The sequence below is a fragment of the Cnephaeus nilssonii genome (genome assembly GCF_951640355.1).
Source record: "Cnephaeus nilssonii genome assembly, chromosome: 16".
NCBI classification, from domain to species: Eukaryota; Metazoa; Chordata; class Mammalia; order Chiroptera; family Vespertilionidae; genus Cnephaeus; species Cnephaeus nilssonii.
In genome coordinates, this window is record NC_137087.1 from 23,318,152 (window position 1) to 23,343,723 (window position 25,572).

General features: G+C 38.1%; 1 protein-coding gene across 3 annotated transcripts in view; it reads left to right on the forward strand.

The window, feature by feature from the left end:
• The window catches only part of CTNNA3 (catenin alpha 3), a 1,396,025-nt gene that overhangs the window by 766,376 nt on the left and 604,077 nt on the right, over positions 1-25,572 (forward strand). For all 3 annotated transcript variants that reach the window (XM_079794118.1, XM_079794119.1, XM_079794120.1), the window contains one exon: positions 2,882-3,034. In XM_079794118.1, coding sequence (XP_079650244.1) covers positions 2,882-3,034 — 153 coding nt within the window. The remainder of the gene's footprint in view (positions 1-2,881; positions 3,035-25,572) is intronic.

Consider the following 25,572-nt stretch of genomic DNA (forward strand, 5'->3'; position numbering starts at 1 on the left):
GAAGGTAAGACAAAAGGTAGTATCACAGAGGGGAGAGGAACAGACCATAGCAAATGTATGCAGCACTGGAAGAAGATTGCTATAATTATTTAAGTGTTTACAAAAATTGACACAATGTGCCATAATTGTTATTCTCCATCTCCCTATATTTTTTGTATGATGATAGATCAAAATGTATTGTTTTTAAAGCACAAGAGGGCAATTTGACTTTCTGTGTATAGTAGTAGATGGGAAAAACATCAAAGTCTTTAATATGAGAAACAATCCCTCTTTAAAACTGTCTTGATATAGTTGATACCAAGTCTTGCTTCTTCATGTCCCAAATTACTCAAAATACATTTATTCTCGCTTGTCTCCCATTTATTCTTCAAATTATAGCAAAAGGACTCCTGCTCCAACTTTTCCAGGATTATGCTCACTAAGTTTTCAGCAGGAACCTGTTAGTGGTCCAATCCAATAGACAAGTCTTGGTTATTTTCATTTAACTTATCTTTAAAATTAGATTTGGAAACCTATTATCTTCTTGAAATCTCCTTGCTGCCAGTCTCCTAGTTAGTTTCCTTTATTATAATATTTAATGACTCACTTTTCCACTAGATTATAAAGAAACATGCAATTCCACCTTGACATTTTTCACAACCTTGCTCTTGGTATAAATCTAAAGAATGGTGTTCAGTATATCTGTTGAATTGAATCAAATAGAAAAGAAGATTCAACAAGTTCATAATGTGGATATTATAATTGTGTTTGATACAATAAGTTTATCTGAAGAGCACTGACACAGAGATTTATTTGAAAGTTTCTCCTTTATATGTTCTTTGGTTAGGCCATGGACACAAACAGTGTAGTGATGGCCAGGGGGAGGAGGAGGGGCTGGGTGGAGGTGGGTAAAGGGTTTGAGGATTGTGGACATCCGTAAGAGTGTCAACAATGAATTTTTTAAAAGTTTCTCCTTTAGTTTTTTGGCCATTTGCTCTCATCATCTCAGTCTCTTTTTTTAGGTTTTACTCTTCCATCTGCATGACTCCCATAAATGGTACTATTTATTTATTTTTAAATATATTTTTATTGATTTCAGAGAAGAAAAGAGAGGGAGAGAAAGATAGAAACATCAGTGATGAGAGAAAATCATTGATCGGCTGCCTCCTGCTGGGGATCAAGCCTGCAACCCAAGCATGTGCCCTGTCTGGGAATCGAACCACTTGTGCCCTCCTGGTCCATAGGTGGACGCCCAACCACTGAGCCACACCAGCCGGGCAAATGTTATGATTTCCTATGATTTTATTTTCTGACATCTTCTCACTGTGAGTGTCTCTCTCTATGATCCTGTCCACCTCCTTGGCTTAAATTGCCTCCCATATGTTTGATGGCTTTCAGTGGCATACCTGTAGTGCTGATCCTTTTACTCTCCTCTATATGTCCTGGTTACAAATGAAAGAAGAAAAGGATGAAGGGGAGAAATTGTCACTTAAAACGGTTCCCCTTCTGAGAAATTCCTTCTACTTTTATGTATCTGGAACTAGTACTACTCGTAGTTCCCAGTTCGAGTGCTAACTTCTGATTTCTTGCCTGACTTCCTCGGTTCACTCTTTATGGAGGTCAAATACTTTGGCCATTCACTCTGTTTGCCTTGTAACCCCTTAGTACGCTACACCCTGCCCTAGTAAGTGCTCCGTAAATATTAATTAGTTGTCATTAGTGATTTGCCTTTCTGCATACTAAATAGAAGTGTTCCTACAGCCTTTGTGAAATTGTTGGTAGCCAGAAAATTTCACAGTTCTGAGCAAGTTCAACTATCTTAGGCAGAGGTATTTATCTCTCAGAAATCTATAATTATTATGGATTCATTTTTCTAAATGAAAGAGAGAATATACTCCTTTTAATGTAGCTACATCATTCAACCCCTTTAAAGTGTATTATTATCTCTCATGTAATCCAAAACTAGGTTAAGTGTCTATTGGTTTAAAAAAATACCCTAAAATATAATTTTCACAAAAGGCAAATTACAAATTTCCTGTTTAATAGCTATTCACTTCTATGTTTCATTGTATAGACATTATTAATGTAAATGAGGAGGTGATCAAAAAACTCTGGGGCCATTCATAGTCATTGAAATTGTTAATGAAACATTTCATGATATTGTGATCCTTAAGCCTTCAATATTATATAAATTCCATTTATTAATTTTCTAACACAGTTTTAAATTTCTGGAACTATCTGCTGAGTACAGTAATTGCCATTGATTGTCATTTATAAGCTTATACATAATCTAATTTAAAGGAACTAATTGTAGCAGAATGTTACACTTGTTTAATAATTTAAGGTGTGAGGGCAAGAACAATTAATGCAAATGAAGAAAATTGGACATCACACTCATTTATTATTCTCCTTGCTCTATTAATCTATTATCAACTGGCATAATCGGTGATCTAACTTGGTTTAATTACCATGAAGTCTACAATTTAGCTAATCAAAATTTATCAGTTCCTCCAACAAGGTAGAAAACATTTCATAATTTTGTAATTATGAAAATACATGATGTACAATGTTGTTTGTACATGTGCATAAACATTATAATAGGTCAATTTCTTGAAGGAAAAAATGAAGTATTATCACTTATAATCTGACTTCTGGGATAAATACAACTAAAGGAAAAATTAGTGACTTTTGAGAGCAAGAGAACTATTGCTCGATGATATTTTCTCCAATATATGGCTTGTTTTAGCTTTGTAAGTGACATACATACACAGTCATAAACATGACTTTCGGGATTGTGCAAAAAATATATAAAATTTTGTAGCTACTGAGATTGTAAACCTACAAAATAACCTGAACTATTTCCTGATTTTTATAAAAGCATGGATTTTCTGTTTCTTCTCAGCTCCGTAAGGCTATTATAGATCATGTGTCAGACTCCTTTCTGGATACGACAGTCCCACTTTTGGTTCTCATCGAAGCTGCCAAGAATGGTCGGGAAAAGGAAATAAAAGAATATGCTGCGATATTTCGTGAACACACCAACAGGCTTGTAGAAGTAAGTGTTCTAGAATTTTAACTACTCTATGTATGGGGGAATGAGGCCTTCATTCCTCATTTACAATCAAATTATACTTAAATAATGTCTGAGAACTTTTATTACCAATGAAGCACAGTTGGGCCAAGGTAATATAGAGGTATATATGTCAAGCTGTATAACCATTCCCCATTGGCTGGGAAAAGGAGCAATTTATTTAGAAAGAGCTATGAAACTATAATCAATATTTTTAAATGACTATTTTTTTTCAGAGCTACACAAATAAGCTTGTTAAATGCAGATACTTTGTTCTATCCTTACAAATATTTTTCCATTATAACTTGAAAGTATCAAATATTCTATCTCATGTTAATTTTTTCTACCGTATTTTCGTGGCTGTATTACTCCTTCAGCCTTTCAAATAATATTCCACTATATAATGTGACTATAGAACAAGAATGTAGGATATATAGGGGTAGAGAGTTCCAGAGTAATTAAGTATAGTTTATTGGACTGGTCCATGTCTTAGTTGGAGCAAGAAGAGATGATAAAACTTAATTCCTCCTACTTATAAACTGAAAGCATTGAGATGCTCCATGATTTGGGAGACAGGGTGGCATATTGTTCCAGGAACCATGAAGGGCTAGGTGATTCCCAGGAGACACATCATGGAACCTATTGTATTATGGGCATCAAAATGCAGTCACAGTTATGTGACAGTGTTCACAGGGCTGGGGGCCAGTGGCAGGAAGGGATAAATGTGATTGACCACATCCATATACCAGAAAGAGATACTGCTGGTGCCCATCAGTATGACTGTATCAATTGTTAAGGCTAGTGTCTATTGTCATTGTCAGTGCCCATGCCATACTGGTTATTAAAGGTTTAGATGGTCATGCCTTCCTGAACTGGCTATGAACACAGGTGTAATATGTGTTTGGGGGCCCAAATTGTTTGTAAACCTTGTGTTAGAAATAGTCACCATCTGGATTAGAATCACAGCTTTCGATATAGCATATACTAATATATAGGGCTTTACCAACTTCTTTAATGTGGGTCTACTGGAAGGGGAGTTTCTAATGTGGCTAGCACTTGTACTATAAGCTCTCTGAATCCCAGTCTTCACATCTCAAAAATGAAAGGAATTGATAAATAGATTGCTAAGAACACATCAGGCCTAAATCTCCACCTTCAATTTTGACATGTCCTTTGAACTTGTCAAGAATTCCATGAAACAGGGCAAGGTTACAATTCTCCTTGGCCTTATATGGAAATAAAGGTACAAAATCCAAACCAAGTTAATTAGAGTCAGAGCTGATTTCCAGGTTTGCAGTTTTTAACTAATTAGTTCAATTACTTATCATTTACCTGATTTTATTTATTCCTTCTTATCTTCATTCCTCCAATATTTATTAACTATTTCAACAGGAAAGTGTTCAAAGTAAGAGAGCAGCACAGAGGGAGCAGGTGGTGAAAGGGACCCAACTGAGTGTAGCCCCCCAAGATTTTAAAAGTTTTGACTAAAAATCTGTTCTCCAAGATGAGGGCATAAAAGCAACTTTTTGGTGAAATATTCTGAAAGTGAAAGTTTCTGCTAATAAAGTTGCATCCCTATTTCTATTTCTTAGTTTAATATTTCTATGAAATAGAAATCTCATGAGGTGCTCAGTGAAGAAGGACTCCTTGATCATATAATTTGGGGAAAGAAAGTTTATTCTCTTGGATATTTTACATTTCTGAAAAATCTAGAGTTCAAGAGACATCTTTAATGTGTTATGGTTTCCCCAAATCAGTTTACTTAAGGAACTCTTTCATTCATTTTTTACTAAGTTAATGTTTTCAATGAACAATTGAGAATGCTACCTGATTCTATTACCTAATAATGGTCTTTTGCTATGTAGGCAGAGCTTTTAGGGTATGCTTTAAATGTTTAAGAATTTTGAAAATTATGTGTTTTATGTGATTATTAAAAGAAAATATTTTGAAATTTTGAGCTACTAGGAGACTGAGAATGAGTCTAATTTAACTGTGCATGTTCCCGTAACACTTTTTAAGATTATGTTAGAACTAGAGGCCCAGTGCATGATTTAATCATGCACCTGGTGCACCAGCTGGCTGGCTGTCCGCTGGTGCACCAGGCCTTCCGAAAGCCTCCGGCGTGGCGGAGGCTTTCGAAAGGCCTTGTGCCGGAGCAGACAGACAGCCAGCTCCCCGGCTTTGGCTTTTGATCGCGGGGGAGCTGGCTGTCTATCCGCTGGTGCACCAGGCCTTCCGAAAGCCTCCGGCGCAGCCATGGCACAGACGCTGAGCTCGCGGCGCCAGTAGCGCTGCGAGCTCAGCGTCCTGCTGGCCCAATCAGCTACCCCGGCCACCCTGAGTCCCGCCCCCTGCGCCTCCTGCTGGCCCAATCGTGGGCGTAGCGGAGTGATGGTAATTTACATATTACCATTTTATTATGTAGGATTGGAGTCTTCTGGTTCTATATAGAAGCTGGTCTAAGTTTCATTTTTAGTCCCACTTAGCTTTTACTACAAAACAGATCATCCCCAAACTTAGTGTATTATTCATTCTCGCACTGATCTGTGGGTTGACTGGGCAGAGCTGGGCTATTCTCACTTAGAGTCTCTCACTTGATTGCTATTAAATATTGGCTGGTGCCCTAGCTAGGTGGTTCAATTGGTTCAGAATGTTGTAGGTTCGATTCTAGATCAGGGCACTTACCTATATTGTGGGGTAGATTCTCAATTCAGGCACCTACAGCAACCCTTTGATATTTCTCTTTCTCTTTTCTCTCTCTCTTCTCTCTCTCTCTCTCTCTCTCTCTCTCTCTCTCTCTCTCTCTCTCTCTCTCTCGGTATAATATATATATATATATATTATATCCTCAGGGGAGGATATGCTGAGAATGTAGCCCTTCAAAGGTTTGACTAGGCTAGACATACAAGATGGCACATTCCCATAACTGAAAGTGATGTTAGCTGTCCTCTGGGAGCTTAGCTGTGGGTGTTGAGTGGAGCACCAGCACATTATTCTGAGATGAGAAGTCCTAAGAGCAAGCCAGACCCAGGAAGTAGAAGCTGACATTCTTTTAAGGGCTGGGACAGAAAATGGCAGGGTTACTCTGGGTTTTATTGGTCAAAGCAATCACAGAGCCTGCCCAAACACAAGGAGGGGGCGGCAGGTGGGGGCATGAGACTCCACTTCTCAATGGAAGGAATAACAAAGGATTTGTGGCCACCTTCAATCTACGACTCTTCTCTGGGTTTCATTTGCTTTATCTATAAAGTTTTTTAAAAAAAGTAATAGCTAAGGCCACTACAAATTTCTAAACTTCTATGATCCAACGAATACTTTTTAAAATGAGAGAATTCTCTTTTTCTAAGAGATAGAGCCATAGGAGAAAATGAAAATGATTTTTAAGTATACCACTTGCACGCTGTGTTCTTTATCAAATAGGAAACAAAAAGAGCACTCCATTTATCTCCCAGGAAAATTATTTTTGAAAGGAGATGTCTAACCAAAACAACAGAGAAAAATCATCATTCATTTATTACAAACATTGAGATAGAAGTTGGGAAAATAGGTGAGCGTATACATATCTGTTTCAGAAGACATTCTGAGTTCACTTATAGATTACTTACCATTCCCCCTGCCCCATCCCCACTTCCTACCACCTCTCTAACACAGACATGCACATATACCCATCTTATTCCCAAGCTGGGCAATTTCACATAGCAAGGCAGAAAGTCTTAGATTCTAAATGGCTTCAAGAAAAAGCTATTTTCAACATGTCTGGGTTTTGATATCTCCACTATGTTTGTCAGAGAAATCTAAAATCAGTGAACTTGTTGAAGCAAAACTTAAATAGGAAAAAAACAAAAAGTTCTCTTTTAAAGAATTCCTATCAGATCTTTGAAGAAAAACTCCATGCTGTTAAAAGAAACACTTTAGATAATGGGTAATGTGTAACTTTTACAAAAAAAAAAAAAAAAAGATAGTAAAAGGTAGAACTGAACACAAAGCACAAAAACACCAACCATTAAGAAATTATATGGGTAATAAGTAAAAAACCAAAAGCAGTTGGGTGTTGGAGAAAAAAAAAATGGGAATAAGGAGAAAACTGGCCAATAATTAGGCTTGAATATTCCTATTCTCTAGCAGAGTCATGTCTGAGGTCTCCTGTTATATTATCATATAGTTTGCATAAAATTATAAAATGATCATATGTAGTACCAATAATTGGAGAACCTAGATCCTTGTGACTGATTTTATTTTGTTATACTGAACTAAGTAGCTGTTATGCAAAGCTGCTCCCACTTTGAACATTCAACTTACTCTGTATTTTTTGATCTACCACGCCACAGTGGGAAGGAGAAGCAGGAATCAAGAAGCTGGCATTTTGAAAGTCATCTTTGCTTAGTGATTAGCAATTAATGACAAATGTGCTTATTGAATTATTCTTCCGAGTACTTTGATCTTGTACACATAGTTACTTAGACCACCAGGAAATCTACTGGCTTTCATCAGTAATACCTATTAAACAGGAAGTTTAAAATATTAATTTTATCTTAAAAACAAAAATATCCAGTAATTCTGGGGAGTAGGGTTTTTATCTTTTATTATTCTGAGCCTTCTTGAATGATAGCAGTCTTTACAGCTAGTGCCAAATAAATTTGTATTGAATGAAGGAACACATTCCTAACAGCAACTTAGTTCTCATTCTCTCTAAAAACTTGACTTTGGGGATTTCCGTAACGGGACTTGAGATATATGCCTGAGTCCAATTATTTAGGAGAGTACCTACCTACTCTACTGCACATGGATACCTTAAAATTCTTCCTCGCAGTGATTTAGCAGATGCTTTTGCCATTAATTATCAAGAGCAGGCACTATCAACCCTGCTCCAGATTTTTGCTCAGGAGTTTGTGACAATTTAACAGCATCTTTAAAGGGGTTTGCCCACTCTTAGAGGTATAATCTGTAACTTTAATGTGGTGATACAACTATTATTCACAAGAATAATTGTCACTATATTCAACAAATGTATTATTTATTAGAAGAGTCATATAATAAATAATACATATTTCTCTAAAATTAATTTTAAAACTCCACTATTATTTTTGAATCACATTTTACTTTATTCTCAGAAAAATCAGTTCATGCTGACACTACAATTGCTACCAACTACACCAGTAAAATTTCCAGTTTATCTCATGGATTTTAGCATGTTAATTATTATTAGCTCTGGCAGTGTTAATGATCTAGGCCTGAAAATGTTCTATGAATTAAAGAAGTTTCTCTATGTGAAAAGCCAGCTTCGCCAGTGCTTTGACTTGCTCATCAAAAATTCATCTGTGTTCATGCACCTTATTTTAGTAAGTTTCATGGGAGCCTTTCATCAAAAAAGAAAAAAAAGTGGGTGGACATTTAATTATAATACTTCCTTCCAACCTACAAAGCTGATTGTTCCCACTCACAGAATGGTGAGCCAGATTTAGCCAAGCCCCAGCACCAAGAGATAAGGCTTTAGAGGGACTCTTGCTGTCTTGCAAAAGGTGCTTATTGTTCTCTGCTCTACTGATATCTTTGCCTATTGATAGATGCTGTTCAGTGTCACACATTGCTTGAATTGATCATCTGCTATCAAATAAGGATATGCTTAGTTATCCTATCTAATAAAAGAGTAATATGCAAATTAACCATCACTCTGCTACACCCACATGCCACCCCCACCAGCCAATCAGGAGCAAGTATGCAAATTAACCCAATCAAGATGGCTGCGGCCATGGAGAGAGCAGGAGGGAGGCTTGGGGTTCCCCTGTAATGGAGGAAGCCAAGCTTTCCACATACCCTGGCGGGCCCAGGCCTCCGCTTAAGGCTACAAAGTTTCAATTATAGAAGATAAATACCAACAAAAAAGGCGGCAGCCACAGAGCTGGAGAGAGCAGGCTAGGGTTGCCCCCGGAGATGGAGGAATCCAAGCTTTCCGCACACCTTGGCCAGCCTAGGCATCCACTCCAGGCTACAAAGTTCAATTATAGAAGGTGAATAAACCCCAACAGAAATGGCTGCCACCACGGAGTAAGCAGAAGGCTTGGCTCCGCTCCAGGCTACAAAGTTTCAATTGTAGAAGATAAATATATCCCAGATATTAGGGTCTCCGCTTGGGTCGCCGGGGGGCATGGCCGGCCTGCAAACCACCACAGGCCCCTCGCCCAGGCTGCCCCACACCCCAAGGGAACCCCCACCCTGATCTGGGACACCCTTCAGGGCAAACCAGCTGGCCCCCACCCATGTACCAGGCCTCTATCCTATCTAATAAAAGAGTAATATGCAGATTGACCATCATTCCAACACACAAGATGGCTGCCCCCATGTGGTCAAAGATCCTGCCCCCATGTGGACACAAGATGGCCACCACAAGATGGCCAGCAGGGGAGGGCAGTTGGGAGGCACCAGGCCTGCAAGGGAGGGCAGTTGTGGGTGATCAGGCCAGCAGGGGAGGGAAGTTGGGAGGAACCAGGCCTGCAAGGGAGGGCAGTTGGGCACGATCAAGCCTGCAGGGAAAGGCAGTTAGGGGTGACCAGGCCAGCAGAGGAGGGAAATTGGGGGCAAACAGGCTGGCAGGGGAGCAGTTAGACATCAATTAGGCTGGCAGGGGAGTGGTTAGGGGGTGATCAGGCTGGCAGGCAGAAGTGATTAGGGGCAATGAGGAAGGCAGGCAGGTGAGCAGTTGGGAGCCAGCAGTCCTGGATTGTGAGAGGGATGTCCAACTGCCCATTTAGGCTTGATCCTACTGGGATCGGGCCTAAATGGGCAGTCAGACATCCCTTGAGGGGTCCCAGATTGGAGAGGGTGCAGGCTGGGCTGAGGGACACCCTCCCCCACACACACCCGTGCATGAATTTCGTGCACCGGGCCTCTAGTCAGTAAATAAAGCTGTTGGAGTCCCCTTCCATTTGTCCTCAGTCTCCCTTCAAAAGAAAGCAACAAACCCATACTTACAGTTGTACACAAACCAGCAACTTTCTCAGTGAGCATCTTGGCAGCTCTCCTCTTTTGGAGGGAAGCGATGTTATAGCTAAGGCAGCAATGCCTTTGCTTATGTGGAATAAAGCACACAGGTGTGACTGCCCACTCCCTGGATTAGAAACCCTCAGCATATTAATCCTCTTTCAGCTAAAAGATGTGATGAAAGCCTAGTGAGTGACCTCTCCATGTTTTAGAGGTTTCTGTATAAATTTTCCATTCATGGTCTTTGGAGAACAGGAAAAGGGTAGTGTTACAATTACACAAAAGTCAGAGACTTTCCACAATAATCAAGAATAGATATATTTTAAAATATATATACATATATATTTTATTGATTTCAGAGAGAGAGAGAGAGAGAGAGAGAGAGAGAGAGAGAGAGAGAGAGAGAGAGAGAGAACATCAATGATGAGAGAGAATCATTGATTGGCTGCCTCCTGCATCTGTATACCCACACTGGAAATCGAGCCTGCAACCTGGGCAGGTGCCCTGACTGGGAATGGAACCATGATCTCCTGGTTCATAGGTCGAAGCTCTACTGCTGAGCCATGCCAGCCAGGCAGGAATAGATAATTTTGAATGGAATATTAGTGTTTTGGGATTAAGAGGAGGGAAAAACTATATGGGATTAGAGTATTATGGGAATTTAGCATGAAGTAAGCAATATTTACATCAAACCTTGAAGACTAGGCAGGAGTTGGATTTGGAAACTAAAACGCCACCTGGTGATAACAGCATGCTCATTCCCGTGTTCCAGAAATCGTAGGAATGAAATCTAGATGGCTAAGTTGGCTGAAGCATGAAGTGGAATAGTGGCAGGTGATAGCAGCTTGAATATTTGATGCCAGGGTGAAGAGGTTAGGTTTCATCTTAGGGAACTGGATCCGGGAATGGAGTTGGAGAGATGCAGTTGCTTCTCACCAGGGAAGGGTTTACGAGGCAGTCATATTTTAAGAGAATATGGGTATGGACTATTTTGCATTTCTATATAAAAATTTTTAACCCCCAACAATTGATTCAATCTCATGAGCACAGTCTGGCCTTTAAAAAGGACTTAAGGTGCATTTAAAGTGTAACTTATCATCATACATTAGAGGGAAGAAAATTAGTTTTAATCATGAAATTGGAACAGAAAAGCAAGTGCCTCATGACTTAAGGGTACCAGATTGATGCTACCCATTAGAAATAGAAGGCAAACCACATACATAATTTAAAATTTTCTAATAGTCATACTAAAAAAAAGTAAAAATAAACAGGTAAAACTAATCTCAACAATATGTTTTATTGAACCCAGTGTACCTCAAATATTATTTTGACATGTAATCGATATAAAAACTAATGAAATATCTTACATTCTTTTTTTGTACTTAGTCTTAGAAATCTGGTATATATTTTATATTTATAGCCTGTCTTAATCTAGACTGCTCACATTCTAAGTGTATAATAGTCTTCTGTGTCTGGTGGCTATTGGACTAGATAGATGATTAGCAAGTTGAGGACAGGAGTTCATTCATTTGTTCATTCATTCATTCATTCAACAATGATATTTTCAGTGCCTACTATGTGACATGTTCTGTGCTGGATGCTGGGAATGCTGTCTAGATCCTTTGTTTTTGTTTCCCTAGCCCCGTGGTCGGCAAACTGCGGCTTGCGAGCCATATGCAGCTCTTTGGCCCCTTGAGTATGGCTCTTCCACAAAATACCATGGCCTGGGCGAGTCTATTTTGAAGAAGTGGCATTAGAAGAAGTTTAAGTTTAAAAAATTTGGCTCTCAAAAGAAATTTCAATCGTTGTACTGTTGATATTTGGCTCTGTTGACTAATGAGTTTGCTGACCACTGCCCTAGCCTGATATATAATAAGTGCAGCATTCAATAAATCATTGTTGAATTCATTGGCATATAAACAAATGAAGTAGAATGTTTATTAATCCTATGGAAAATATTTTTTAAAAATTTTTATTAATTGATTTGAGAGAGAGGAAAGGAGACAGAGAGAAAGAGAAAAGAAACATTGACTTGTTTTCCACTTATTTATGTATTCATTGGTTGATTCTTGTATGTGCCCTAACCCCATCAAACACATAACCTTCACATATCAGAACGATGCTCTAACCAACTGAGCTACTCTACCAGGGCTAGAAAATCTTAAAGATGGTAAACAGCTTGACTCATTGAGTGAACTGTGAAAAATGGAGACAGATCTGGATTTTAATCCTGGCTTGAAGTCCTTGGAAAAGTCATTTAATATCTCTTGTATGTATCTTGTAAAAGGCATACTCCATTGTAAAGTGAAGATAATAGTAAGATCAGATGGGATGACGGATTAGTGTACAAAATGCTGCATGATGTGGACAGGGTTGTTCAGTGAATATTAATCTTCTTCCTTTTCCTCTATTTAGTATGTGTGTGTGTTTTTTCTTCAAAATTTTATTTGAGAAAAGGTCACTTGAATCTCCAATACACCTAATAAAGCAATGGCATTTTCCTTTTGAAAATTTGATTTGATAAGATAATTTCAAATTTACTGTAGCTTTTGCATTTTTGTATTCAACTTCCAAAAATAGATAAAAGTGTTTTTAAAGAACATTAAAAGGCCAAATGATGGCATGTGCAAAAGCTCCTGTAGGAATTATGTAGTCAAAATTTGATATACAATTAATTAGTGTGTGAAACTTCTCTGAAACCAAAAACTTCCCAATATTATTCTCCATGATGGTATTTGGCCAAGAGTTAACAAGTAAGCAGCTGACTGACAAGTAAACTCAGGTCTAGAAGCCAAACTGTGTTTTAATCACCAGTCTGATCATGGAATTGGGACTGATCTATTTCTTTTAATCAGTTCACTATTCCATTCAATTAAAAAATATATAGTGAATCCCTACAATGTGGTCTTTGAGCTCATCTACACTATTAAAATCTGGTTCTATTTATGGTGTTTGTTTTTTAAAAGAGAAGAGTTCTAGTCTTCTGCTTAAGTGATTTTAGCAAATCACTAAACCTCTCTGCAATTCAATTTAATTATCTGTAAATGGAAAATGAGGGGTTAAATATCCTTCTCCATTTTTGGCATTCAAAATTCTAGAAACCAGAGAGTAGAGTTATTTGTTTTATGCATGTAAATAATATGGTCATACATGGAGGGGGCTGGTTAACCAGAAGTATTGGAGGAGTGGGGTTTTTATGGACCTTACAGGACAAAAATAACTTTTTTTGGATAATAAAAAAAGAGAAAAACAAGAAAAGAAATTAAAGTCAAATATATAAAATATTTAGTAATCTGTACCAGCATTAGGCAAAACACTTTCTACTTATTACCCCTTTACATCAATGCTCACAAATGAACATTTTGCTGATTCGGAAACCCTGGCTGAAAGAAATTAAGCAGCTCATGTAAGGTCAAACAGCTAATAAATGGCAGAGTAGGGCATCAGCTCGGTTCTATCAATGTCAGAGATTGAAGGAATAAAGGTAGCACAATAAATCTAAGAATGGATGAGCCCAAGTTTTATATATTTAATTTCTTGATGGAGAGAGAAAAAAAACCTTTCTGAATGCTTTTAGACAAGAGACCTGCTATTAAGTGGATCAAGCTGTGAAAGTTCGAAGAATCTCTAATCTCCCACTTTCCTTGCTATAGAAGTAGAAAGCCAGAAGCACACACGAACTCCTCTGTATGCGTTTTTTATAATTCTTAGGTAACCGCTTAGCTCATGCTTAGTGATTAGTCCAGGATGAAAGGCCTGCGTGAGATCAGGCATCATTTTCTGATGAGAAAGTACAAGTAGTCCATTTGTAAGTTGATTGTTTGTTTGAATCTTAGAATATATTTTGCCTTTTAATCTCCATTATGTATATTACTTAGCTTTCTTGGTTAGTTCACCCAAACCTATTAGTTCCCTAATACAAGTTTAAAATTGCAGAGCATTTTATTAGGGATATTCTTTCTAACCTAACATGCATCTAGAGGTGCCCCTCCCCATCACCCAGTCCCCTCTCAGCCTGTTTTTCAGAGAATCCCCAAGGTAGAGGCAGAGAATTCAAGTGCTTACAGTGGGAGGGCAAACAAGTGATGAGGGAAAAGGGCGTACCTGTGATGCAGTGAAGAACCTCAGCCTGCTTTAAGAGATGGACATCAACTCATCCTTGGCCAATCGTTGCTGTGTTTGAATACAGGCTCTGTGTTGTCAGACAGAATTTCTTAAAAGAACCCAGAAATACAGATTTTTAATAGAAAAGTATCTTGATTTCCAGTTGTAGACCGTTGAATCAATGTAAAAGAAAATAAAAGCAAAAACACAGTCCCATCACTTGTGCCGATACATAATGCCAAGGACCACTGGTTTTGCAATCTCTGCTCTAAGGTCAAGTTTTGAAAGACAAACTTCAGCAAGATGGATTTGTGTAAGATAGTGGGATAAGATCTGCAGGATGTCATATTAGTGAGAATGAGGTATTGTAGGTAGGGAGTAAAATGTAAGAAAGGAACTTGGTTTGGGGAAGTGGGTTTCTTCCAGCTTTCTTTTCAGTAGTAGTTAACCTTGAAAGTGAAGGTGAATTTAAAAGGGTTAAGCGCACAGAGAAAATAAACTTTTCCCTCTTATTTTCTCTGTTGTTTGCAAACAATGCTAGGGTAGGAGTGGGGAGAGGATAAGGGGGATCTTACCAAAAGACCATTCTCATGTACATTAGGCCTGTTGAAAGCTACAGCTGTGTATGTCCAGAAAATCCCTTTCATAAAAAAATAGTTATGCTGGACACTTTCTGCAAGATGAAAGTGTTCAATTTGATGCCTTTAAAGAAATTGTTCTGTTACTGAAAAATGAAGTCAAATTTACTCTGCATTCCATTGATCACTTTGTATAAAGAATAAACAGCATACAAATAGACTTGGGTTTTCTAAATCACTTTGATATTTTTTGAAATTATTCATGGAGTTCCAAAAGAAAAGCAGAACATACTTACAGGTTTGACTTTTGTGCTTTGAATTAGCCCAGTAAATGACGACTACAAATTGTCTTTCTTTTCCCCTATCTTTCACTTAAACTATCTCACTCACCACAACCATCAGTGTAGTCAAATTATTACTCATTGTGTCAAAGGAGAGTATCTAAGATGGCCTTAATTTTTCTTTGCTAGCAATATGATTCAAAAGAGCTTTCAGTGTGTTTGCAAAAAGCCATTTATTCCTCAAATATATATGTACAATCACACACACACACACACACACACACACACACACACACACACACATTTAAAACAGGAGCTGTGCTGGGTGCTGAGGTGAATTCAATCACAGAGAGAGAAAACATAGACTCTGCCCTATAGGAGCTTTTCAACGAGGATCAGTGATTGTCAGGAATTGGGGGAAGGGATGAATAGGTAGAACACAGAGACTTTTTAGGGCAATGGAAATATTCTGTAAGATACAATTATGATTGAAACAAGTCATTATACATTTGTCCAAACCCATAGAATGTAGAACACCAAGAGTGAACCATAATGCAAACTCTGGTTTATCTGATCATTATTAGGATATGGCATGTCAATGTAGGTTCATCAGTCGTAACAAAGGTACCACTCTGTGAAGGATGCTGATAGTGAGTGAACTATGCCTGTGTGAGGACAGGAAGTATATGAGAAATATCTGTACTTTGCACTCAATTTTACTGTGACTCTAAAAGTTCTCTAAAACTAAACTTTATCAATTATTTTGTTAATTATTACTTTATTAATTTTTAGTTTTATAAAAATGAAAATACCATGGTATAAAGAAAATCTAAGATAATGTTTTATTGGCGAACATAATCATTTGCCTCTGATCAACAGCTGATTAAAATTATTTCAATGTTTTAATATAAACTCTATAGCCAGAATCTCCAGGATATTAATTAGACAAGAGCTATAGTGCATCTGTCACCCAGCAGCCGATCAGACATAAAATATACCCAGGAAAGCAGCCACAGGAGGACATTTACACTCAAATTAGCAGATTTATCTGATTTCAAAAATTCAACTGTTTTTAGCAATACTGGCAAGGACCAGAGGAGAAACATTAAAGCAGTCGTCTTTTTTAAAAAAGATGACCTTGACGTCAGAGAAAATAGCTATGGGATTGCTTTATGATCTTGGAGACACACACATGGATCTGACATCGCTGTTTTACATATGCTGGAAGATTTAGAAGGCTTTTAATCCCCAGATGCATACATTTTATGTTATCATACTTTTCCAATTTCCCAACCCCTTTCATTAGCTTTTCTTGCTTAGTTTTGGCAAGAGGTGATGCTGATGCCTTTGATGCCAAAGAAGAGTCGATGAGCTTTGTGGCAAGACCTGACAGCAGGAAGCACAGTCAGCAGATTTTTAAAATAAATGGACTGTCACCATCAATTATTTTGTTTAGAAATCTGAACTGTTGTCAGTATAAGCATCCCATTTGACCTAGAAGCTCAAGTCAGTGGGGTGGGAGGGTGGGCGGGGAGGGGGAGAAAAGAAGGGGGAACCCCCTCATTCTGTACCTAATTTTATTATTTTTATCATTGTTATAAACCTTTGTATTCCACAAGAGGAAGATGAATGAGGAAAAGCATAGGGATCACCCAAGATCCATCTGTTTCTATGCTTGTTTCTAAGATACCTTCCTATCTAAGAATCATAAAAGAACAACCCACTCCGGAGTAATTATTCATCACAAGTGTAGGTGTCCCCTTTTTTGGAGTCCTGTTTTCTAACTTTTCCAGGATACAAAAAGCACATTTCCATGACAATCCAGAATGCCACTTCTGGAATTGGTGGTCAGTCTCAGACATTTCTACAGGGAGCTAATAGTAAAGATGAGACCTGAGATGTGACTGGCAGGTAGCTAAGTGATGGTGTGTAGATCAGTTTTCCATGATTCAGTCTGTTCAGAAGCTGCCTACTGAATGGAAGGACTGTCGTGCTGCAGTGAGAGTGTGATCCTACAGGGAATTTTACACGAGCCAGAGAGGTCTCAGGGCTTCTGGGCGTGATCACTTACATCAATGCAGATTTAGCAACTTCCTACTCATCATGTGGCCATGATGAACCACTCAGTCCTGAAGAATTTCCAGCTCATTTTATTTTTTTTTAAGAGTGGGAATGATTTTGTTTATCTTGTTAACAGACTGAATACCTTCTCTCTCCAAGATGAGGACCACAGAATGAAAAATACAAATATTAAGGCCCAAGATGATAGACACTCTCTAAGCTTGTAAGCAACATTCAAGTACTATAAAATAAAAGTATTTTAATTAGGTTCTGTTCCTGGCTGTGCCACTAGACTGTGGACATTATGCTTTTGGGTAAGTCATCGTCCATCAGCATTTTATTCACGCCACGGGGATGAAAACAGGTGTGCCAAATTTGACCCCCATGAAGAGCCAAGGGAGGTTTCACTTTAGACTCTCTCTACCTCTGTTTTTATGTGGAGAGACACTGAAGGTGTTTCCTTATATACCCTATGGCAGTGACTGCGCTTTGTGATTCAGTTTCCTCAAATGCAAAAATGAGGATAATACTACCTCACAGGGTATTGTGAAGATAAAATCACATGGTTAATGTGCCAGGATTTAAAAAAGAAAAAAAAAAAGCAGATAATTCTTATAGTAATAGCGATCCTGTGCAAGTGCTTTTGTGTGCCAGACAATGTAACAAGCATTATCTCATTTAGATATTATTTGCCTCCTTTTGTAGGAAAGGCAGGTTAAGAATGGTCAATCCGCTTACTAATGTCACTCAGGGAGAAGATGCCAGAGCAGGACGGTGTGCACAGGTCTGAATGGATTCAAAGCCCATCATCTTTTTTTTTTCCATTGTACCTTTATAAAATATCCTTCTTTGTCTTGGCAAATAATTTTGGCCTTGAAATCTATTTTCTCATATTACCTACTAATGTATGTTAGTGTGTAAAATGACAAAATCAACTTTATTACATCTGGTTGAAGAGGAGGAGACAGAGAGAAGAGTCTGACAGAACCTCAAGTCTGCATCCTTATTTTGCAAATAGGAAAATTAAGGAACATGCCTAAGGCATACAGATAGTTGGTACAAAGGCGATTTACCAGAGCCCCCTATTTTAAATACCATTAATATAGCTTATAATCTCATGACTTTTCATAGAGTAATATTATGTCTTGTCTCTTTAGCTAAGAATATCAGCACTTAAATTTCTAGCTCTGTGCAGGATCAGATCTTCCACATGTGGGGTATATAGTGGTCATTCCATAACTGTCAACTGAATGGATAAATAAATGTGACCACCTTTGAAGTGTATCCTTCAGAAGCAGGCCTGGCTTTTAAAGGCTGATGAGCTGATACTCTAGTTCTTTAGTTATTTTGTGCATCTTAACAATGTGTTTCTAAATGGTAGAGTTAATACCAGCAGATGAACTTGTTCTCTGGTGTGATTTTTATCAAGTTTACCGATTGGCTTTAAGCAGTTGTAAAATAACCAAATAGAAAGTAAATCTGGACTTTTTCCATCAAGTTGAAAATATTTAGAGTCTAGCCTGGCCAGTGTTATTCAGCCTATGAGCCAGGAGGTCACGGTTTGATTCCTGGTCAGGGCACATGCCTGGGTTATAGACTTGATCCCCAGTGATTCTCTCTCGTCATTGATGTTTCTATCTCTCCCTCTCTCTTCCTCTCTGAAATCAATAAATTTATATTTAAAAATATTTAGAGTCTAGGTTGATATTTCTGCAGATCCAAGACTTGCAAAGGCTTGAAACTTGAGGATAACAAAATACATGATGCCCTGGAAAGAGGGTCACAGACCTTGTAGTGACTGATCACTAGGTACATGACAATGGCATGATGAATGAGAACCATGGAGTGCTGAGGGCAGAGCTGACTGTGAACAGGTGACTGAGTTTGTGCCAATCCATATAAAATAAGGAAGCCAGGCTTTTAAATAGTTACTCTCGGCTTTTAAAAAGCTACTGTATTAGTGTGGTTAAAAGGAATTTAACACTTAGATTTGAAGTAAGATATTTCAGAAGTCATTAAACAATTACTTGGGGGTCATGACTCCTGAAATACTTTATTGCACTCCATTGTTCTCAATATAAAGAAACCCTTAAAGACATAGTGGTTACACCTCAGATTCAAGAGTAAACTCAAGTGAGAAGTTTCATTTATTGAAATACAAAACAGGCTTAATTACACTGATTCTTCTCTATGTCATTTGGTAAATATTTTATTTTGGGCTCATATGGTAGGTAATAACCCTATTTTATGAAATTATATTTGAAATTTTAAACTAAACTAGCCAATTATAAGCTAACAAAGTCAATTTTTAAAAACATAAATGAAAGCAAATAACTTTTCTCTACTAATCTTTGAGTAGCCAATAACCATTATATTACTACTAGAAATTGGTGCTATGGGACAGTAAATAGAAAGAGAGGGGCACTGAGTCTCAACACAAATATTCTCTCCTTGCCTACTCTCACTAACTAGCTGCTTGAGCTTGGCAAAGTGTTAACCATTCCATTCAGGAAAGAGGTGGCAATAGATTGTCTATAAGGGGCTTCTTGCACTACACTTCTGTCACTTAATTCTATGATCCAGGGGAAAAGATCATATGCAAATGACATAATTTTATGTTCTCCGTAATAAACGACTTAATTATTCAGAGGAATAGTATTTTTGACCAATTCAAAGAAATTGAATCTGTACAAAGAAGAGATAAATAAACAAATAGACAAACAAGCCTCCCATAACACAATTTCCTGATCAGTCCTTGGTGCATCCAGATTGTAAAAACTTAGTAAGTGATTCAAAGCTTCACTCCCCCTCTCCCTCCAGCATGGGATCTTTCCTTTTAAAAGAGAAAGGCCTTACAGAATGACTTTGCAGCCCTCCCGCCTACAATTTACCCTCTCCCTTCCCTTCTCCTGCCTTTCCTCCTGTCTCCTCCTCCTCTCTAGAGCTCCCATCTTTACTCTCTCTGAAAGCATTCTTCCTGTACAATTTTCTCTTTTATCAACAACTAGAAGCACCTCATGCCAGACATTTTATGATCCAATTGAGTGTACTACAGTTTTCCTTACAGCAGAAATATAAAAGTCATTTAGTAACTCTCCAATATGGCTCTAGACTCAGTATCTGTCTCAGATTAACCACAAGATGTCTCTTTTTTCCCCCAAGAAAGTATTTATAAAATCTCTTAAGTGGAGTTGATATACATAAAAGGAAACTTTTACATGCAAGTAAAAAGCCATGTCTGATGACTTTATTAGTTTTATTTGTAGAGGTCTGTCCTCTATAGAGATTAGTAATTACTCTGTATTTGAACAGATACAATAATGCATATTTACATTTTAGATGCCTGAAGCAATCTCATGACCTAGGTTTATCCCTGTAGAGACATACATCTTATTTTACCAATATAACCAGCTAGGGGGGAAGTGCTTGGGTCCTTCAGACCCTTTGGTGCTCCCTTGATCGTACCTATAGGTAAACGCACCTTGGCCGATGTGTTGGGTCATCCTGGATCTCCTGTTCCATAATTCAATTTTATACCCCTTCATTCCATATCAATGGAAATGAGTGATTTTGGTCTTTCATATTATTATTCCTAATTCATGAGTAAGTGGTAGAAAACTAGAGACAGGGGAAGTGGTATACAATGCAAGTCTACTATTCAAACAGTAAAATAAAACAGGCAAGAATTACATATTAAAAATATTTCATATGTAGAGATATTGAATCATGAGCAGGTGAAAATGAGAAGGAAAAAATAATAATTGAGAGCACGAAAGAAGGACCCTTTGGTCTTGCTAATTAGGTATTTCCTTTATGGATAAGGGAACCTTGCTAGGCAGGCAATATCATCTAACGGAGGCCACAGAAATACGTATCCAACATGTAGAGCAGAACGCATGCATTATGTAGTGAGTTGTGATAGACTGTCCTGAAGATCTCTTTCAGCTCTGAAAATCGGAATTTGTGTATTGTTTAAATGGCCATTGAAAATGGAAATTACCCTTCTCCATCTGGTGCTATACACTCCACCAGGCCTCCCCTCACTCTTCCTGGTAATAGACATTTTCTCCCATGGTACTCACAAAGTACTTTGAAAATACACTGAGTGGCCAGATTATTATGATTTCTGAACTCAGAATAATCTGGCCACTCAGTGTATATCCTATATAATAAAAGGCTATTATGCAAATTGTCCCCTCAACCAGGAGTTCGACCAGCAGGCAGGTCAGCCAACCACCCATGTCCCCTCGCCCTGGCCAGGCTGGATGGACCCCACCCATGCACGAATTCATGCACAGGGGACATATATACTGAGTGGCCAGATTATTATGCATTCAGAGGTCATAATAATCTGGCCACTCAGTGTATATTTGAACTTTGTAGTTTTACTTACTTGCCCTGTACACAGTGGTAGATTTGTGTTTCCCTGGCCTTGAAAATTTGTTCCTTCCTCTCTACGTGATTATTCCCTGTAAAAAGCCAGCCTTCCTTTAGAGGTCAAGTGCTAGAAGCCTTCGCTTCTCTACATCAGAGGACATTGCTTTCACTTCCTAAATCTGCTGAGATGTCCTTTAAAACATTTAATCATAATTTATCTTGTATTACAGCAGAGGCCTCCAAACTGTAATGTGCATAAGAATCATCTGGAGAGTTTTTGAAAACAGTTTCCTTGGAGGATTTGTGAAGCAAATCCTTTGTCTCAATATTTTTATCCCTCAGAAAATGTTATTTACAAAGATGATTATCTTAATTTTAACCCCTGAGGAGGAAAACAACAAAAAAACAGTGCAATTATAAATTAAAAAACTACTATAAATAAAATAAAGAACTACACACTGAGAAAGAAAAGAAATAAAAACTGAAAGGAAATAAAAATGTTAGCAGTATTTGTGTTGGGAACGAGAGGATATTTGTTTTTCTTCTTTTTTATTTTCAAATTTTAAAAAAATAACATCTTAGTTGAATATAATAAGAAAGATTATTAAAGAATATATATGAGTTTGTTGAGGGAACAAAGGCAGATAGATGGTTTGTCAAAGGAGATTGCTTTGAATGCAAGTCTGTGAGTGCAGTGGGAAATTAGAGGGAAATTGCTCCTCCTTCTGTAAGACAAGGTCTTAATGGCAATTTACAGGAAGAGCAGGGTCTCGCTTTTTCTCTGTGTAGCTGCCCCACTTCAAGCTCACAGCGGGCTGGCAGACCCTTTTGTTGAGTGAATGAACAAATGCCTTGCCTAGCTGACTCAAATCTGTGGAACATTTTGCATGGACAACTTCTCCAAGCCCCCTACTGTCAGAGCAAAGAGGGAGAGTAACCTGGGCAAATTAGAATCAACTATCTCCCCTGAAGTGAAATCCCAGATGTTACAAGCAGTTGTTAGGAACTTTATTTAAATTTAATCTGGTAGCATGGTTTTTGCTATTAGTAGCTGGAGCAGGAGTTAATTTCTGAGCTTTGCAAGTCACTTTAAGGAAAGACTGTTTCCAATATACTTGAAAATGTACTTTAAAGCTCATTGGATCCCAACCAACAGGAAAGCTCAGCGCTCTCTGCAGGAACATACTCTTCCGTGTGCTTTAGTTCGCAATGTCATCATGAAATGCCTCTTTCCTAACATAGATTAACCTTGATAACCAACTGTTGGGAGCCAATTGCCAAATGTGTTCACTTTTTTTTTTTTTTTGGCCTCTTACATGGCAAAGTGTGTGTAATATACCATAATAAAGCAATTAGATAATTATTGTTTTTAGCTAGAGATAACATGGCTTATGTTTTACTCTAGCTCAGAAAGCTACGTTAAAAGTTTATCATCAAACTGTCTTGTTAATATTCATTTAAATTTGATGAGTTTTATAAAAAAATATTGTAAACACTTAGCTAATTAACAGCTTTAGCAGCAATTTATAGATAAAATGGAGAATGGAGGCTTATGCGCCAGGGTTAGGTTCAAATCCCACATTTGAAGGAAAGATGGAAGGAAGAAAGGAAGAAGGATAAAAGAAAGAAAGGGAGGAGGGAAAAAAAGAGAGAAAAAACATAATTCACAGGAAAGCCACCCATATTCACTGGAGCTTGCTTTGACTTAAATGTGCTAATTGAACTAAGCCAAACTGTCTTCTCTCTCAATTCATTAACAATATTGTAATTAAAAGAGCACCTTCAGTTCCAGAGAGTAATGACCTTTTTAATTGAACTTAGGGATTCAGATTGTTGCTGAATAGTAGTGAATTTAAAGGCTGAATTTAAATGCCAGATTTTCTCCTGGTAAATGTGCAATTAGGAATCAAATGTGGATCCAGCGATTTGCTTCTCTTATTAATATATGGCCTTCCTCGGATTTCAGAGGAAGACAGAATCTATTGAAATATTACCGTGTGTTTGACTGGCACTTGACTGATCTGTAATAATTGGTTTTCCAAAGAAATTTGAAATATTTAAACAACTTCATAAGACATTGTCTAAAACAATCACTATTTGTACTTCCCTAGGGCCTCTAGTCATTGTATAATCATATAAATACTAGAGGCCCAGCACACGAAATTCATGCACGGGTACAGTCCCTAGGCCTGGCCTGCGATCAGGGCCATCTTCCCTGGCTGCTTGCAGCCGACCCCGCCCCCCGCCACCACCCACCCCAGTTCCACCTTTGCCATGGGGCGATCAGAGCCTGATGGCCAGGGGAAGGGACCGAGAGGTCGGCCCTTCCCACCCGCACACCGGCCCCACCCTCGCCGTGGGTTGCCCCTCTGTGTGTGGGGTGACTGGCGGGGCAACGGCCTTGGCCTGGTGCCACCCGGCTCCCCCGCCACCCACCCTGGTTCCCCATTCGCCATTGGGTGATCGGAGCCCGCCATCCAGGGAGAGGGACCAAGAGGTGGTCAGTGTGCCTCCTAGTGATTGGTCAAGCGGTTGTTCTGGTCGTTCCACTGTTAGGGTCAATTTGCATATTACCCTTTTATTATATAGGGTGTTTTTTGCATAGTTGTAATCAGAGCATTTGTTAGACTCAAGTGCTAAGCTACAGTAGCAAAAACATTGCAAAACTCAGTGACTCAAGATAGATTAAAAACATTTTTTTTTTCCATGTCACAGTCACAAAAGCGTATTCCAATTTAGTGGTGCCTCTGCTCCACACAGTCACTTAGGGACTCAAGGTGTGGGTGGCTCTGCCTTCTTTGCCATGTGGTACCTAAGATCTGTCTGGTTCTCACTATTTCAGCCTGTAAGACAGGGTGGAGGGAGTGTGCCGAAGACAGGGCTGGTCCTAAGTCATCTGTCACTTCCTTACCTTGTGTTGCAATTAGTCACACGGGAGACTGGGAAATGTGGTAATGCTGGCAGCCATGTGCCCAACTACAAATCTATTACTAGTGAAAAAGAAAGACTGGCTTTTGTGGACAGCTAATGGCTCTGTCACAATGTATGTAATATTTCCTCCTTTCTCATGTAACATTATTTCATAAACAGTAGACCCTTCATTTAGTTTCGGATATGAGGTAAAGGCATTGCTACTCTTCAGTATAAAAAATTGCTCACATGAATACATTAAAGCTTTAACTAAAAAAATGCAAGTGACTCATATCCAGAATAAATCTATATTATCTCCTATATCACATTTTAATTAAAAGTTTTACATCTGTGTATAAATCTTCATACCGTAATTTACCTTTTAAAGTTTATAAAAAAATATTACCCATCACTTGATTTACATATATTCCTAGCAGGCTGGGCTACATTTAACAAATCATTTTCTCTTTTTGTTTTCATAGAATATAGTAGATTAGTTCATGGCTTTAGTCTAAGCTACTGCTGAAATCAACATTCCATTCATTAATTTACTAAAATTCCTTTTTATGTTTTGCTATATATCATTCCTTGTTTGGATTTATCCTACCAGTTGACTTTTTAAAAGAATCACTTCTTAAGAGGACATATGTCTTATATACATCTCAAAGAATGGAACAACTGATTATTTTAGACCATTGTCAGAGTTTCCTCTAAAAATGTAGAACTGATGTATAAATCTAGCAAAGAAACATATGCTCATTTAATGAAGCATGGTCTGCATTGAGCTTTACCAATTTCATTTATCATTTCTCCCTGGCCAGTGTAAAATGGACCACTACATACCTTGAGTTAATAGGGGGATAGAATAATTTTCTAAATATTGGTCAGTTTGTGCTTACTCTTATAAATATATCTGTTGCCTCTCATTTATCTTTTCTCCAGAAAACCTTTTTTCATTTAAGTCTAGAATGAGAAGATCTTAAAATTTAGAGATGGAAGGAATTTTGAAACTAACCTAATTCCAGTTCTGAAGCTTGAGTTTACTTTCTTATATTCTTCCAAATGGCATTTAGCCTTTGTTTAAGCAAATCCTAGGATGAGAAAAATAACAGTCTCCCATAACACTCAGTTCCGTCTTTCATCATCTTTGACATATGAGAAACAGAAAGGTTCTTATTGAGCATCTATTAATCTCAAAGCACTAACCTAGAGCTTTCATGCATGTTCCCTCACT